Source organism: Peromyscus leucopus, chromosome 1 (assembly GCF_004664715.2).
Source record: "Peromyscus leucopus breed LL Stock chromosome 1, UCI_PerLeu_2.1, whole genome shotgun sequence".
NCBI classification, from domain to species: Eukaryota; Metazoa; Chordata; class Mammalia; order Rodentia; family Cricetidae; genus Peromyscus; species Peromyscus leucopus.
In genome coordinates, this window is record NC_051063.1 from 55,970,595 (window position 1) to 55,984,376 (window position 13,782).

At 49.2% G+C, this 13,782-nt stretch overlaps 1 protein-coding gene across 1 annotated transcript; it reads right to left on the reverse strand.

Annotated features, from left to right (window-relative positions):
- Positions 1–3,159: 3,159 nt before the first annotated feature.
- Batf2 (basic leucine zipper ATF-like transcription factor 2) lies at positions 3,160–11,672 on the reverse strand. The gene is given in 4 exon segments (XM_028855949.2): positions 3,160–4,289; positions 4,292–4,474; positions 7,560–7,664; positions 9,952–11,672. Coding segments are annotated over 4 exon segments (831 nt in total). The 5' UTR covers positions 9,991–11,672; the 3' UTR covers positions 3,160–3,785.
- Positions 11,673–13,782: the final 2,110 nt, after the last annotated feature.

A 13,782-nucleotide genomic window follows, 5' to 3' on the forward strand; every position in this document is an offset into this window, starting at 1 on the left:
ACTCAGGTAAGTCATCCACTTCCAAGCCGAAAGTCTATAATGGGTCCAGGACCTCTTCTGAGTCTTTGGCCCCCTTCTTCTAGGGCACCTGCCAGGCCACTGCAGAGACAGGTATCCCCGGCCCATTTCGGGAGCAGGGACAGTCCTTGCCCTGTGGAGTCCTTTGTGCAGGAGGTGGTCTGCACAGAGGCATTCCTCACACCGCTCTGGTGTGAGGTGAAGTGTGAGGCTGGCTGTCAAAGCGTAGCACCTCTGGGTGGAGAACACAGGCTGTGCACAGCCTGGCTGAGGACAAGCCGCCGCTGATGGCGTGTCAGCAGCCTGAGGAGGGGGTCCAGGGAAAGCTCACAACCCACAGGGGAAAGGAGCCAAACAGCCAGCCGTCTGAAAGGCAGACACAGGGGAATGTGGAAAGCAGCTCGTGTGACTGGCGGGGAGGTGAAAGCACAGAGCTGCCTGAAGGCAGAGCTGGCGGGTGGTGAGGGGCTAACACCAGCGGGTATGGAGCCCAGGGGCCTGTGGAGTCTGGGCTTGTGCAGATTGCTGTAGAGGGGCTGCAAGAGGAAAATCCCAGACTGCTCAGAGGGCTTGGGGAAGCAAAGGGAAAGCCAGCTGATGGTGTGGTGACTCCGGAGAGTGCAGCTCCCGTATGCAGCCCCCCCCCCCCGCCCCCGTGGGTGTCAGTGGCCACAAAGCCACAGGCAAGTGGCTATTTCGTGAATTTGTGCCCCAAAAGCTGGATGCCAGATTAAGCGTCAATGTAATTAATCTTATCAATAAAAAAATCAGAAGTCAGATATTGGGGCAAGAACCTGAAAAATCAGAGAAGCCGGGAGCAGCTGCAGTTGCTTCCTACCTCTACTGTTCCTTCGTCCAAAAGTCTGCCTTACTACTTCCTGTCTCTTCTCTGTTTATAGTCCTCCAAACCTCTATGGTCAACTAGTGGCTAGCTCTGCCCTCTGACTCCAAGCAACCTTTATTTGTCAGAACACAACCAAAATATCACACAACACCTCCAGCCCCTTGTATTTTTGAGACAAAAAAATCTTACTATATATCCCTGGCTGGCCTGGAGTTCTCCATGTAGACCAGTCTGGCTTCAAATTCAGAGATCCACCTAACTGACTCCTGCAAATGTTGGGATTAAAGGCATGTGGCAGCATTCCCAGCCCTATAAATGTTTTTTTCTTTCAAAAAGTCAATCATGGGAGCATGGGCAGTGGTGGCACACACCTTTGATCCAGCACTCAGGACACAGAGGCAGGTGGACCTCTGTGAGTTCCAGGCCAGCCTAGTGTACAGAGTGAGCTCCAGAACAGCCAGGGCTACACAGAGAAACCCTGCCTTGAAAAACCAAAAACCGCTGGGCGGTGGTGGTGCACAACTTTAATCCCAGCACTTGGGAGGCAAAGGCAGGCAGATCTCTGTAAGTTTGAGGCCAGCCTGGTCTACAGAGTGAGTTCCAGGAACAGGCACAAAGCTACACAGAGAAACCTTCTTGAAAAACCAAAAAGAAAAAGAAAAAGAAAAAAAAAAGAAAGAAAAAAAAAAAAAAAAAAAAAAAAAAAAAGAAAGAAAGAAAAAAAAAAAAAAAAAAAAAAAAAAAGAAAGAAAAACCAAAAACCAAAACCAGAAAAAAAAAAATCAACCAGCACTTGGGAGGCAGAAACAGAAAGATTACCTTGAATTCAAGGCCTGTGTGAGCTACAGTATGAGACTGTGTCAGAAAGAAAGAAAGAAAAAAAAAAGAGAAAGAAAAAAAAAAAAAAAAAAAAAAAAAAAAAAAAAAAAAAAAAAAAAAAAAAAAAAAAAAAAAAAAAAAAGAAAGAAAGAAAGAAAGAAAGAAAGAAAGAAAGAAAGAAAGGAAGGAAGGAAGGAAGGAAGGAAGGAAGGAAGGAAGGAAGGAAGGAAGGAAGGAAGGAAGGAAGGAAGGGAGGAAGAAAGAAAACTGTTTGGTGCTTAAGCTACTAAGTTTTGGAGCCGTTTGTCACAAAGCAACAGATCACCAGCACGGCAGTGCAGACGTGAGGATGTGCCGAGCCTCCTGGAAAGCTTGTCTAGCTGTGTTTACATATCTGGAGTCGCACAGACAGAGTGCCTGCTGCTCTCAGAAGCCGAGTCCTCCCACCGCCTGATTCTGTTTATGTTTTTAAACAAACAGAGGATCAAACTACAGTGACAGTTCTAGTGCTAGACTCTAGTTTTTCTGCTTAGGATGTTGCAAACAGCATCTCCTCTCAATCTACAAAGCACTCTAGTTTCTTGCTGTGTGCAGGGATGGTGTGTGGGGAGGAGGGTGCACCCCAGCACACCTGTAGAGAGCTGAGGACAACTTTGTGGAGTCAGTTCTCTCCTACTTTTATGTGGAACTCAGCTCACCAGCATTAAATGGCAAGTCAGTGCCTTTGCCATCTAGCTGGTCCCTCCAAAATATTCTTCATTCTTCGAAGCTCTTCAGTAGTCGTCAAATGAGCAGCGATCTAAGCGCACCCTTTTCACATTTGAGCAGAAGAGGGAGGGTAGCCTTCCGAGCCCTTGACTAGAAGCATGTGCCAGCCCTTCTGCTCAAGGTCTGCACTCAGAGTGCAGGGAAGAAACAGCCGTGGTGGTCCACGTCTGTCATCTTAGCACTCGGGATGCTGAAGCTCACAGACTGATGCAAGTTCAAGGCTAACCTGGACTACATAGTGAGTTCCTGGGCAAGTCTGCACCACCCAGTGAGAACTCTGATGACTGATATGCCTGAGAAAATCCATCTCATCTCTACTTTGCTGTCTTGTTTTTGCTTCCAACGTGTGTGTGTGTGTGTGTGTGTGTGTGTGTGTGTGTAGGTGGTTTTTCTGTCCCACATGCCTGTTCCCAAATATCCGGTAGCTGCTTCCCAAATAATTGACTGGGAGGCTTAATATAAATTATAAACACTTGGCCAATAGCTCAGGTTTGTTACTAACTAGCTCTTACAACTTAACCTATTTCTATTAATCTATGTGGTGCCCTGAGGCTCATGGCTTTTACCTCTATCCCATTTTGTGTGTCTGACTCATTCATTCTCTGACTGGCTGGTGCCCCTCTGACTCTACCCTTCCTCATCCCATCATTCTCAGTTTGGCTTTCCCACCAAAATTTATCGCGTTCAGCTATTGGCCAGTCAGTCTTGTTTATTAAACCAATCATAGTGACATATGTACAGAAAGATTATTCCACCGCATATGTTTATATAATATATATAATCAACAGAGTGTAACCAATTTTCAACAACCCAGAAAAACAAAGGGGCCTGGGAAATACTTTTTTTTTAGCATCACAAGTGCTGAGATGTGTGTTCTGATCCTAGAGTGAGTCCACTTCTGACACACCATCTCACTCAGTTCCATGTGTGAAACCCTAGTGAAGAGCTCGAGGCACTTTGGGGTGCTGGGTGGGAATGACCGCCCTTTCGGAGCTGATAACCCTGCAGAGCTCCACCGACTCTCTGAGCTGTCATGGCCCCAGTCCCAAGAGTCATGAAGGAGCCTCTTTAGGGGAGCTGGAGGGTAACAGGACCTGGTACTGTCCAGGGCTGGAAGAGCCACCAAGAAAAACACAGGCAGTACTGCAGCCAGGTTCAAGGTTCTTGCGTCTGCCCTGCCCCATCATCTTTTCCTGTAGCCTCTGCTGAGGGAGAGGATGGCTTTGCTTGGTCCACAGCAGTAGGCACTCGGTGACTCAAGCAGAAATGGAGGCGCTGCCTGCGTGCTGAGGCTGCTTCAGGAACTCAGGGAAGGCAGCCTAGCTCTAGGTACAGGCTAGAAGAGGACTTTTGCAGAAGAGAGCAGCGGGAAGGCCCCGCGGGGGTGTGGGCTAGGGTCCACAGACGGCTTCTGCCAGTCTGCCGAGGAGCCAGACAGTGCAGGCAAGCGCTCTGTGTTCTGCGGACACTCTGGTCCCAGAGCAGCTGGAGCGCTGGAGGAGGATGCCAGCTTCCTGCTGGTGGGATGCTCCAGCCTGAGGGGCTGAGGAGAGCCCAGCTGGCCTGGGGGGCTGGGCATGAGGGCATCAGACTTAGAGAAAGACCCCAGCAGGCTGGAGCCAGGGGGTGATGCGGACAGTACAGGGCTGGGGCACAGCTGGGCTAGAGGGGCCCTCATCATGAGAGGGTCAAAGGACAGCAAGGGCAGTGGGGAAGGGCGGAGGCCAGGGGACTCGTGGAAACACGGACTTGGAGAGAGTTGCTGGGCTGGGGGAGAGGAGCCAGGAGTCTGGAACAGGCCCGGCTCTTCCTGGCAGCCACGGTATCCATGGGAGGCAGGTTGTCCGGGAGTTGCTCGGCCTGGGCTGGGCATCCAGAGGGCAGCGGAGCGGGGCAGGAGCCACCGTCCACTCGGCACAGGCGTTCATGCAGATGCAGTGTCCGGCCCCACCGTGCCAGCTCAGCCTGCAAGACCTGGATCTCCTTCCGAAGGGCGTGGTTGTGTTTCTCCAAGGACTCGTGCTGCTGGGAGAGAAGCAAGTGGCAGGGAGAAATGTCAGGACCGGGACCCTGAGCTGGGGTCTTGCTCTCTGCCCACTACGGGTCCTCTGAGGAGCACCACTTCTTACCCAGGATCTGTCCCCCACCTCCCTCACTTCATTGGCCCATTCAGTGACTGGGTCTTGTTTGATGGATTTGAGCTGTATCTCTGATTGGTTGGGGAGGGGGCACTGTAAGCAAATGAGGTGCCAGGAAGACATTGGGGATCTTCTATTGTTCTCTGCCTTCTATTTCCTTAAGTCTGGATCTCCCGCTAAACCTGGAGCGGGACATTTTGGTCAGCAGGCTCCTGGGATGTGCCTGTTCGTGCCTCTAATGCTGCAGTTCAGGCACAGGTGGCCATGCTGGCCAGCATCTAAGATGGTTAGGTTTGAACTCAAACCCTCATGCTCGCACAGCAAATGCGCTTACCTACTACGGCATCTCCCAGTAGAAATATCCATTCTGGGGCCGTAGAGAGGGCTCCGCAGGTAAGAGCAGATGCTGCCAGGTCCGACGACCTGAGTTCAATCTCTAAGACCCACAGAGTGGAAGAAGAGAACTGACCCCGGAAGTTGTCTTTGATCCCCACACTTGCACCATGGTGTGGATGTGCCCCCTGCACACTAAATACACACATAAATAAAATGCACTTCAAATTTCTGTAAAGGAAAAAGCAATGTCCTTTCCATCTGCAGAAACCGTTGTGCAAGCGGTGCCCAGACCTAGCATAACTGCTTGGACAGTCGCCCAAGGTTCCTCTATAACATTGGGACATTCATCTTTAGCCTGCAGGCGTTGAATATCTGACAGAATTTTCTGGGGAGCAGGAATTTTGAAGGACTGTCCTCCTTATCTTGGCAAAGTTTGGCAGTCACTTTCTTTTGTGTCCTGCTTGTCCATTTGGACAGCATACTGTCAGCACTCAAGGCAAGGACAGTTTCCTGCCCAGTGGCTAATTTCTGCCACAAAGAAAGTAAACTCCGGAGCTGGAGAGATGGCTCAGAGGTTAAGAGCACTGACTGCTCTTCCAGAGGTCCTGAGTTGAGTTCCCAGCAACCACATGGTGGCTCACAACCATCCGTAATGAGATCTGGTGCCCTCTTCTGGCCTGCAGTCATACATACTGTATACATAATAAATAAATAAATCTTTTTAAAAAAGGAAAAAAAGAAAGTAAACTCCATATGGAGTTTCTTTGATGCCCATCATCTTCTCTGAAGTAGATTGGTGCTGCCAGATATGTCTCATTGTCAAAAAAAAAAAAAAAAAAAAAAAAAAAAACTTATGGGGCTGGAGAGATGGCTCAGAGATTAAGAACACTGACTGCTCTTCCAGAGGTCCCGAGTTCAATTCCAGCAACCACATGGTGGCTCACAACCATCCGTAATGAGATCTGGTGCCCTCTTTTGGTGTGCAGACATACATACAGAATAAATAATACAAAAAAATAAATAAACCTGTCACCTTTAACAGCATAAAGCAGGATCTTGTGATTCGACACCTGTAAAGTGAGAAAACAAATAACAAGAATTAAAAAAATAAATAAATAAATAAAAAAAAATAAATAAAACATTTTAAATGCCATATTCCATAGCTCTCTGAAGTGTTTGAAGACCACCTGTCTATCTAAAAGATATCTCTGTTTGACCTTGAAAACATATCTAACATGACTACCAGTTTGATTGTAATAGGTGACTAACTACTAACCTGCATTTCCTTATTATCCTCAATAGTTTGTAATAGTAACTTTCAAGGACTATAAATTTATATTACATTGTTAAATAAGCTGTATAGGTGCAATACCTTAAACAAGAGTAGAAACGTAGGTACAGTAGGTTCTAACAAAAATAACCTTAAATTTGTATCAATATATAAAAATATCTTTTTTTTTTTTTTTGGTTTTTCGAGACAGGGTTTCTCTGTTTAGCTTTGCGTTTTGAACTCGCTTGGAGACCAGCGCCTCGACTCACAGAGATCGCCTGGCCTGCCCCGAGTGCTGGGATTAAAGGCGTGCGCCACCACCGCCCGGCAATATATAAAAATATCTTAAACAAGAGTAGAAACAGGGCTGGAGAGATAGCTCAGCAGTTAGGAGCACTGGCTGGTCTTCCAGAGGACTTGGGTTCAATTCCCAGCACCCACGTGGCAGCTCACAACTGTCTGTAACTCCAGTTCCAGGGGATCCATCTCCCTCACACAGACATACATGCAGGCAAAACAAGAATGCACATAAAACAAAAATAAATAATTAAAAAAAGAGTAGAAATATATATTCAGTATAACAAAAATAACTTCATATTTGTATCAATATACAAAAATCCATAGCAGTGAAAAATATTTAAGATTAGTAGTTTTTTATCTAAAAGTAGATTTAATAAACTATTCACATGTTATTGGATTCAAGGCAACGGTGTGGATAAAGCATGGAATGACGGCCATGGTGAGGGATGGACTGATCCACTCATGGGTTAATGGGTTATGTTTCTGGCATACTCCTTCCTCACCATGTCATGTCTTCACTTTCCCGTGACTCCCCAAGAGGTTCTCACTAGATGCTGGGCAGATGCTGGCTCATGCTCTGGACTTTGCAGAAGAAACTCTTCTGGGTCTAGAGATACGGCTCACTGGTTAAGAGTACTGGCTGCTCTTGCAGAGGGACAGGCTCCATTCTCAGCACCCACATGGGGGCTCACAACCATCTGTAACTCTAGTCCCAGGGGATCTGCTGTCCTCTTCTGTCCTCCAGAACATGACACACATGTTGTGCACAGACATATACGCAGGCAAAATATTCATACCCATACATACAAAATGAAACAAACTTTTAGCGGGGTAGTGGTGGCACACCCCTTTAATCCCAACACTCAGGAGGGAGAGGAGGTGGATTTCTGAGTTTGAGGCCAGCCTGGTCTACAGAGTGAGTTCTAGGACAGCCAGGGCTACACAGAGATGCCCTGTCTCAAAAAAACAAACCAAAACAAAACAGAAACAATAACAACAAATAAGGTGAACTTTTAAAAAGAAGAGAGCTCTTTTCTCTACAGGAACCAACAGAGGGCATCCCTACCTGGTGCAGGGCATCTGCCTTGTCGGTGTGCTTCTGCCGGCTGCGCTGCGCAGCCAGCCGGTTCTTCTGCTTCTTCTTCAGCTGCTTCTGACACTCCTCAGGGTCCTATGAGGCATGAGGCAGAGAGTTCTGGGGTCCTGGCAGTGGCTTGGCCCCTCTACCCTGATCAGCTGTCTTTCTCAAGTCTAGTCCTTGAGAACCCCTGTTCTCCCAAAATATTTCCTCCCATAGTGCCTACAGCCCCCCTCCCCTCAAGACACTTCAGTCCTTACTGTAAACCCAACCTTATCCAGTGTCCAGCTCACAGCTTACAGAAGTTAGAAGGCTGGGATTCAAACCCAGAACATAGCAACCTCAAACACACATTCTCAAAAGCCAGCACTGACTCTTCTGAGTACAACAGAGGCACATGGTGGTGCCCCAAATGTCCACAGAGAGTGGAAGAGAGAAGTTGGGAGTGGACACACCAGTGAGCTGCCATTTCTATAATCCAAGGATCGATCTTCCTGGCCAAGAGCTCCACAAAGACAGCGTCAGGGCCTGATATGGTTCCATGTGCTTGTGCCCACCTCAGTCCCAAAGTACTGGTATTCACTTACTCAAAGAACATTTATGTACCACAAAAAAAGAACATTAATTTTTTAATGTGTGTGTGTGTGTGTGTGTGTGTAGACACACAAGTGTATAGAAGCCAGAAAGTCAACTTTAGGTATCATTCATGCTCAGAAGCCCTCCACCTTATTTTCATTTTTAAAGTCTGTGCATAGGTATGTGGTGACATGTATGTGTATGTGAGTGTAGGTACCCTTGGAGGCCAGAAAGTGTTGAATCCCCTGGAGCTGGAGTCACAGGTGGTTTGGTTGTGAGCTGCCCCATGTAGATTCTGGGAACCAAACTCAGGTCCTCTCTAAGAGCAGTAAGTGCTCCCTAAGCAATGAGCCATCTCTCCAGCCCCCGTCTTATTTTGTGAGGCAGTCTCTCACTGGCCTGGTCTCACCACTGCCTGGTCACCACAGAGACCTTCGTCCTTCCTCCCCAGTGCCTGACACCACAGCAGACTTTTTAAACAGATGCTAGGGACCAAACCCAGGTCTTCAGACTCCCAAGGCAAGTACTTCACCGACTAAGCTGTCCCCCCACCCTTTCAGCAAACATTTATTAAGCACTTACTGTGTACCAGGCACTAATCTAGGAGGGCACAGAAATGGGAAGAAAAAAAATAAACCAGCCTGGTGGCGGTGGTGGCGGCGGCGGCAGCGGCGGCGCGGCGGCGGCGGCGGCGGCGGCGGCGGCGGCGGCGCACGCCTTTAATCCCAGCACTCGGGAGGCAGAGCCAGGAGGATCTCTGTGAGTTCGAGGCCAGCCTGGGCTACCAAGTGAGTTCCAGGAAAGGCGCAAAGCTACACAGAGAAACCCTGTCTCGAAAAAAACCAAAAAAAAAAAAAAAAAAAAAAAACCAAGCTGGGCGGTGGTGGCACACACCTTTAATCCCAGCACTTGGGAGGCAGAGGCAGGCAGAGCTCTGTGAGTTCAAGGCCAGCCTGGGCTACAAAGCTGTTATACAGAAACCCTGTCTCGAAGATAACAAAACAAAAAGCAAAGCAAAACAGGCAAAATGGCCAGACGTGGTGGTGTCTGTTTATAATCCCGACAGAAGGATTAGGTCAAGGCCAGGCTTGGCTACATAGTGAGTTCAAGGCTAGGATGAGATACATGAGACCTTTTCTCAAACAAACAATAAAGAAGGTAGGAATACAGCTTAGTGGGGAGTATTGGCCTAGCTTAGAAAAGGTGGCAAACCTCCATGCTCACGCTGAAATGGGGCGGCTGCCGAGAATGAATGAATGGAGAGTCTGCCTGACAGAGGCGGGGACTGGGGCCGAGAGCTCTGAGCCGTCCAACCCTGGGGACCACGGGACTTAAATGGAACCTGTGCCTCTGTCACTCTACCCCAGGCAGGACCCCAGCCACCCTGGCCGAGGACTCTGACATTCCTTGCTTTGTGGCTGCCAGTGGCTATATTCTCCTCAGGGCAAACTTCAGAGCCCAGACGACCAGAAGACTAGAGGCCGGGGAGAGAGTCGGTGAGGACAGAAGGAAGCTTCGATCTGAGGGACTGAGGAGAGAAGGGGAGGGTCTGGAAAACGCAGCAGCAAGGTGAGAGCAAATGGAACAAGAGTAATCAGGTCTGCAGAGTCCAAGTTAAAAGCTGGAGGCTGGTCTGCAGTGTGAGAGCTGGGAAGGCTTCACTCTGATCCCCAGGAGGAACTGAAGCCAGAGATGAAGTGTGGAGCTGGGACCGGAGCTCCTCACTGCATCCTTCCTCATCTGAGCCCAGGGACCCGTGGCCGCTTTCTCTCCGTGTGTTTCTTTCCTAGTCCCCTGTACTCACTGGCCCAGTCAGCAGCGCACCGCTCCCACAGAGTTGCATGGCTTAGGCAGGGGAGCAGAGGTTCAATCCGGTCCTGGGTGTCCCTCAGCAGCCTTGCCCTCCCAGTGCCCTCTGGAGGCCCAAGGAAGTGGTGGCTCTTTAAATTCCCAGTGACCACTCCGCCCCCAGCACACCCAGTTTCAGTTTCTCCTAAAGCCACCGGCTGCCCAGAATCCTTGGCTCTTGCTTGCTCACGTGGCTGGAACTTCCTAACGTGAACTGCCTTCCGGTTGACCCTTTCTCTGGAAGAAGGATGGTGGACGGTAGACATGAGGAACAAGGCAGTACCTGGGGAGGGCTGGCAGGCTGCCAGGGGCAGAACTGAGGAAAAGCGGGGTTGCGGGTGGGGTGCATGGGGGTGCATGAAGGAGCCCCCATAATCTCTTGGGGAGCCCTCGGTTCACAGTCCACACTGGAGCTGTGCAGCTTTGAGAAGGTGACTCATCTTCTCTGAACTTTAGTTTCTTCATCTGTAAAGGATGTGGTAGGATGGAACAAATTCCCAGACTTGGGGCTGGGTGTGGTCAGTGCCCTGCTTGCACTACAGAAGCAGAGGCAGGAGGATCACCCATGAGTTTGAGGCCAACCTGGGCTACATAGTAAAAGTTCCCAGGCTTGACAAAGGAACTGAGACAATGCAACCACTCTGAAATCTCTGAGACCAATGTGGCAGGCATGACTGCAAAAATAAACAGTCAGGGCTGGCATGGTGTGCACACCTTTAGATTCCAGAGCCAGGAGGGTGTCTATGAGTTAGAGGCTATCAAGTTACAGGGCAGCCAGTACTAAACAATCCTAGCATTTGGGAAATGGAGGCAAGAGGATCAGAAGTTCAAGTCCATTTATAGCTACACAGAGAGTTGGAGGCTAGCCTGGACTATAAGTGGTGGTGTCTCTTAATAAATAGGTAAATAAATAAAAATAGAAGAGAACTACAATTGATTAGCAATGTCTGCCATGCCATGATTGATTAGTGATGTCTGTAATGACCAGAGCACAACAATCCTTTGCCATCTCTAGAACTGGTCCCGAAGCCAGCCTGGGCTTTATAGTTGGAAATCCTGACTGAGCCCTGGTGCTCTGCCCACCAAGTTTACAGTGGGAAGCTTCAGTGTGCTCATTCCTTTTCTGGGGATGATAAAATCAGTCCTGGTTTACAGAGCTGTTTGAGGGGAAGAACAAGATGAGAAGAAAGCCCTTCCCCTATCATAAAGTACTGCCAGGCTAGGTGCATTCCCTCTTCTGAAACTTGTAATGAATCTGGATTCTAGGATCACTGATGCATGCTCATAATTAAAACTGTCTGGGTAGGTGAGATTAGATATGACAGTCGGACCCTGTCACCTTGCTTCTGAGAGTCCTGGGGGCAGAGGCTGAAATGGGGTAACCCCATACAATGAGGCTGCTCATTTCTTGGAACTATTTTTGTTTCCCAGACATCAGAAGACTAGGACAGCTGGCTTGAGGCATGCACCTGAGGGGCTCATTAAGCCAGTCTGTGAACTCCACTGGGGAACAGCCAGGGCTTGGGCATGATGTCACTCCAAAAAAAAAAAACACCTATGGGGGAGGCTAGGGCCTAGTGTCCCTACTTCAGCCTGTAGATCTAACTAGATCTAGACTCCCTTGACCGCCTAGACCAGGGGCGACCAGTGGCTTCCAGTAGAGGGTGGACAGTCTACAGGAGTGTGTGTGTCCCCTCCTCCCGCCCCCCTTCCCAGGAAAGCCTCCCAGAGGAAGAGGAAAGAAAGGGAGGTGTTTATGGCTTGATCTCCAGGAAAAGGGAGAGGGAGTGGCAGGAGGGAGGGGTTCAAGGTAATAATTAACCCTAAATGGTCCTGCAAGGCTTCCCTGAGAGGTGGATGGACTCCCTGGCCAGTGGGGCCACACACTCTGACCCCTCACTTGGAAAGTGCCCTCATCACCTCACACCAACACAATACTGTAGCCTGGGTGGCTTAAACGTTTATTTCCCATAGCTTTGGAGGCAGAAAAGCCCAAAGATGCAGCAGATTCAGCTCCTGCAGAGAGTTGCCAGGGTCTCATTTTGTAGCCCAGGCTAAACTTAAACTCACAGAGGAGCTTCTTAGCCTCCAGAACACTGGCATTACATGTGTGTGTGGTACCAAGTTCGACAGTCTTATGGTAGGACAGGTTCTCACTAGGTAGCCCTGGCTGTAGACCAAGTTGGCTTCACACCTCCTGCCTCTGCCTAGTGCCCCATACCTGGTGGCTGCTGCTGCTGCTGCTGCCGCCACTTCCTTCTCCTCCTCTTCCTCCTCCCTCTTCTTTTTTTTGAGACAGGGTCTTATATAGTCCAGGCAGGCCTTCTGGGATTGCGTTGTAGCAATCCGGCCTCCGCCTCCTGGTGGTGGGACTACAGGTGTGTGACACCATACCTAACTGAAGGACTGGTATTTAAAACATGAGTTTGGCAAGAACATAGACATTCAGAACATTCCCCAAGGGGAGGAACAGAATACCCAGAGAGTTAAGGTCACCTACCCCAGGGAGGCAGAGATGGAAGGAGAACAGAATCTCTCCCTCTTCCAAGCCCTTAATCCTCTCCACTGAGCTCTTGGGGGCCTATTAATCTGGCAGTCCTGGGAGGTGGAAGCTGGAGGGTCTCGGGTCTGATACCTGAGGTCCAAAGCGAGTGGCTGTCTTGCTCTATGATGTGGTCCCTGTGCCTCCGCCTAACAAACGCTCTGTTGGCACCTGAATGAACTAAAGCCCAGTTGGCTGGACTCTGTACATCCAGGATCTCCAAAATTTTCCTCAGAAAAGAAACTTCGGGAAGACTCACTCCCATAAGACCTACCCTAGAAACCTGGAGGACTCTGCTAGCCAAGCTCCTCAATCTGCTTGTGTGGAAACTGAGGCACAGGGAAGGGATCATTTGGTAGAGTCCAGGATGTGTTGATGCTTGGTCCCAATGCCCTCCCACACCTCCTCGGGTTGGAACAGATGCTCAGACCTCCAGCTGTGCAGGGATGAGGATCTCTTGGTTTAAATCTTCCCAGTACGTGCATCCTTTGTTTTAGGCCTGGCCTCCTCAGCCCTTGAAGTGAACAGAAGAAAATGGGGCTGAGGTGGGCTGACTTCTCGTGTAGAAGGACTTGCTGAAAGCTCAGACACAGCTGCTCCCACCCCGTAACTGAAGAGTGTGTGGGGCACTCCTGCGGAGGGGGCAGGGAAGGCAACAGCAGTTTGGGATGTACATTAGAGAGCAAGCAGGTTCTCGCCAGGCCTGAAATCTGTCCTGGACCAGTCACTGGACTGTGTCTCCTCTGTAAAACAGGCTAATAAGGGTTTGATGAAGCAGAAAATGTAAAAGGCCTACCTAGCATGTTACACAACAGACCGTAAGTCAAACTTTTGGGGAACATTTTTGGGTTTTGCTTTTTTATAACCAACAATCTTTTACGTGTGTGTGTGTGTGTGTGTGTGTGTGTGTGTGTGTGTTTTCAGACAAAGTTTCTCTGTATAGCCCTGACTGTGCTGGAACTCACTCTGTAGACCAGGCTGGCCTTAAAACTCACAGCAATCCCCCTGCCTCTGCCTCTTGAGTGCTGGGATTAAAGGCGTGTGCCACCACTGCCCAGCAGAAAATCATTTTCATATTCTCTCTCTCTCTCTCTCTCTCTCTCTCTCTCTCTCTCTCTCTCTCTCTCTCTCTCTGTGTGTGTGTGTGTGTGTGTGTGTTGTTCTAGCTGCCTGAAACTCATTACTTAGAATTTGTGGGTGATCCTCCTGTTTTCTGTGTAGCCAGACTTTTCTTTGGGCCACCAG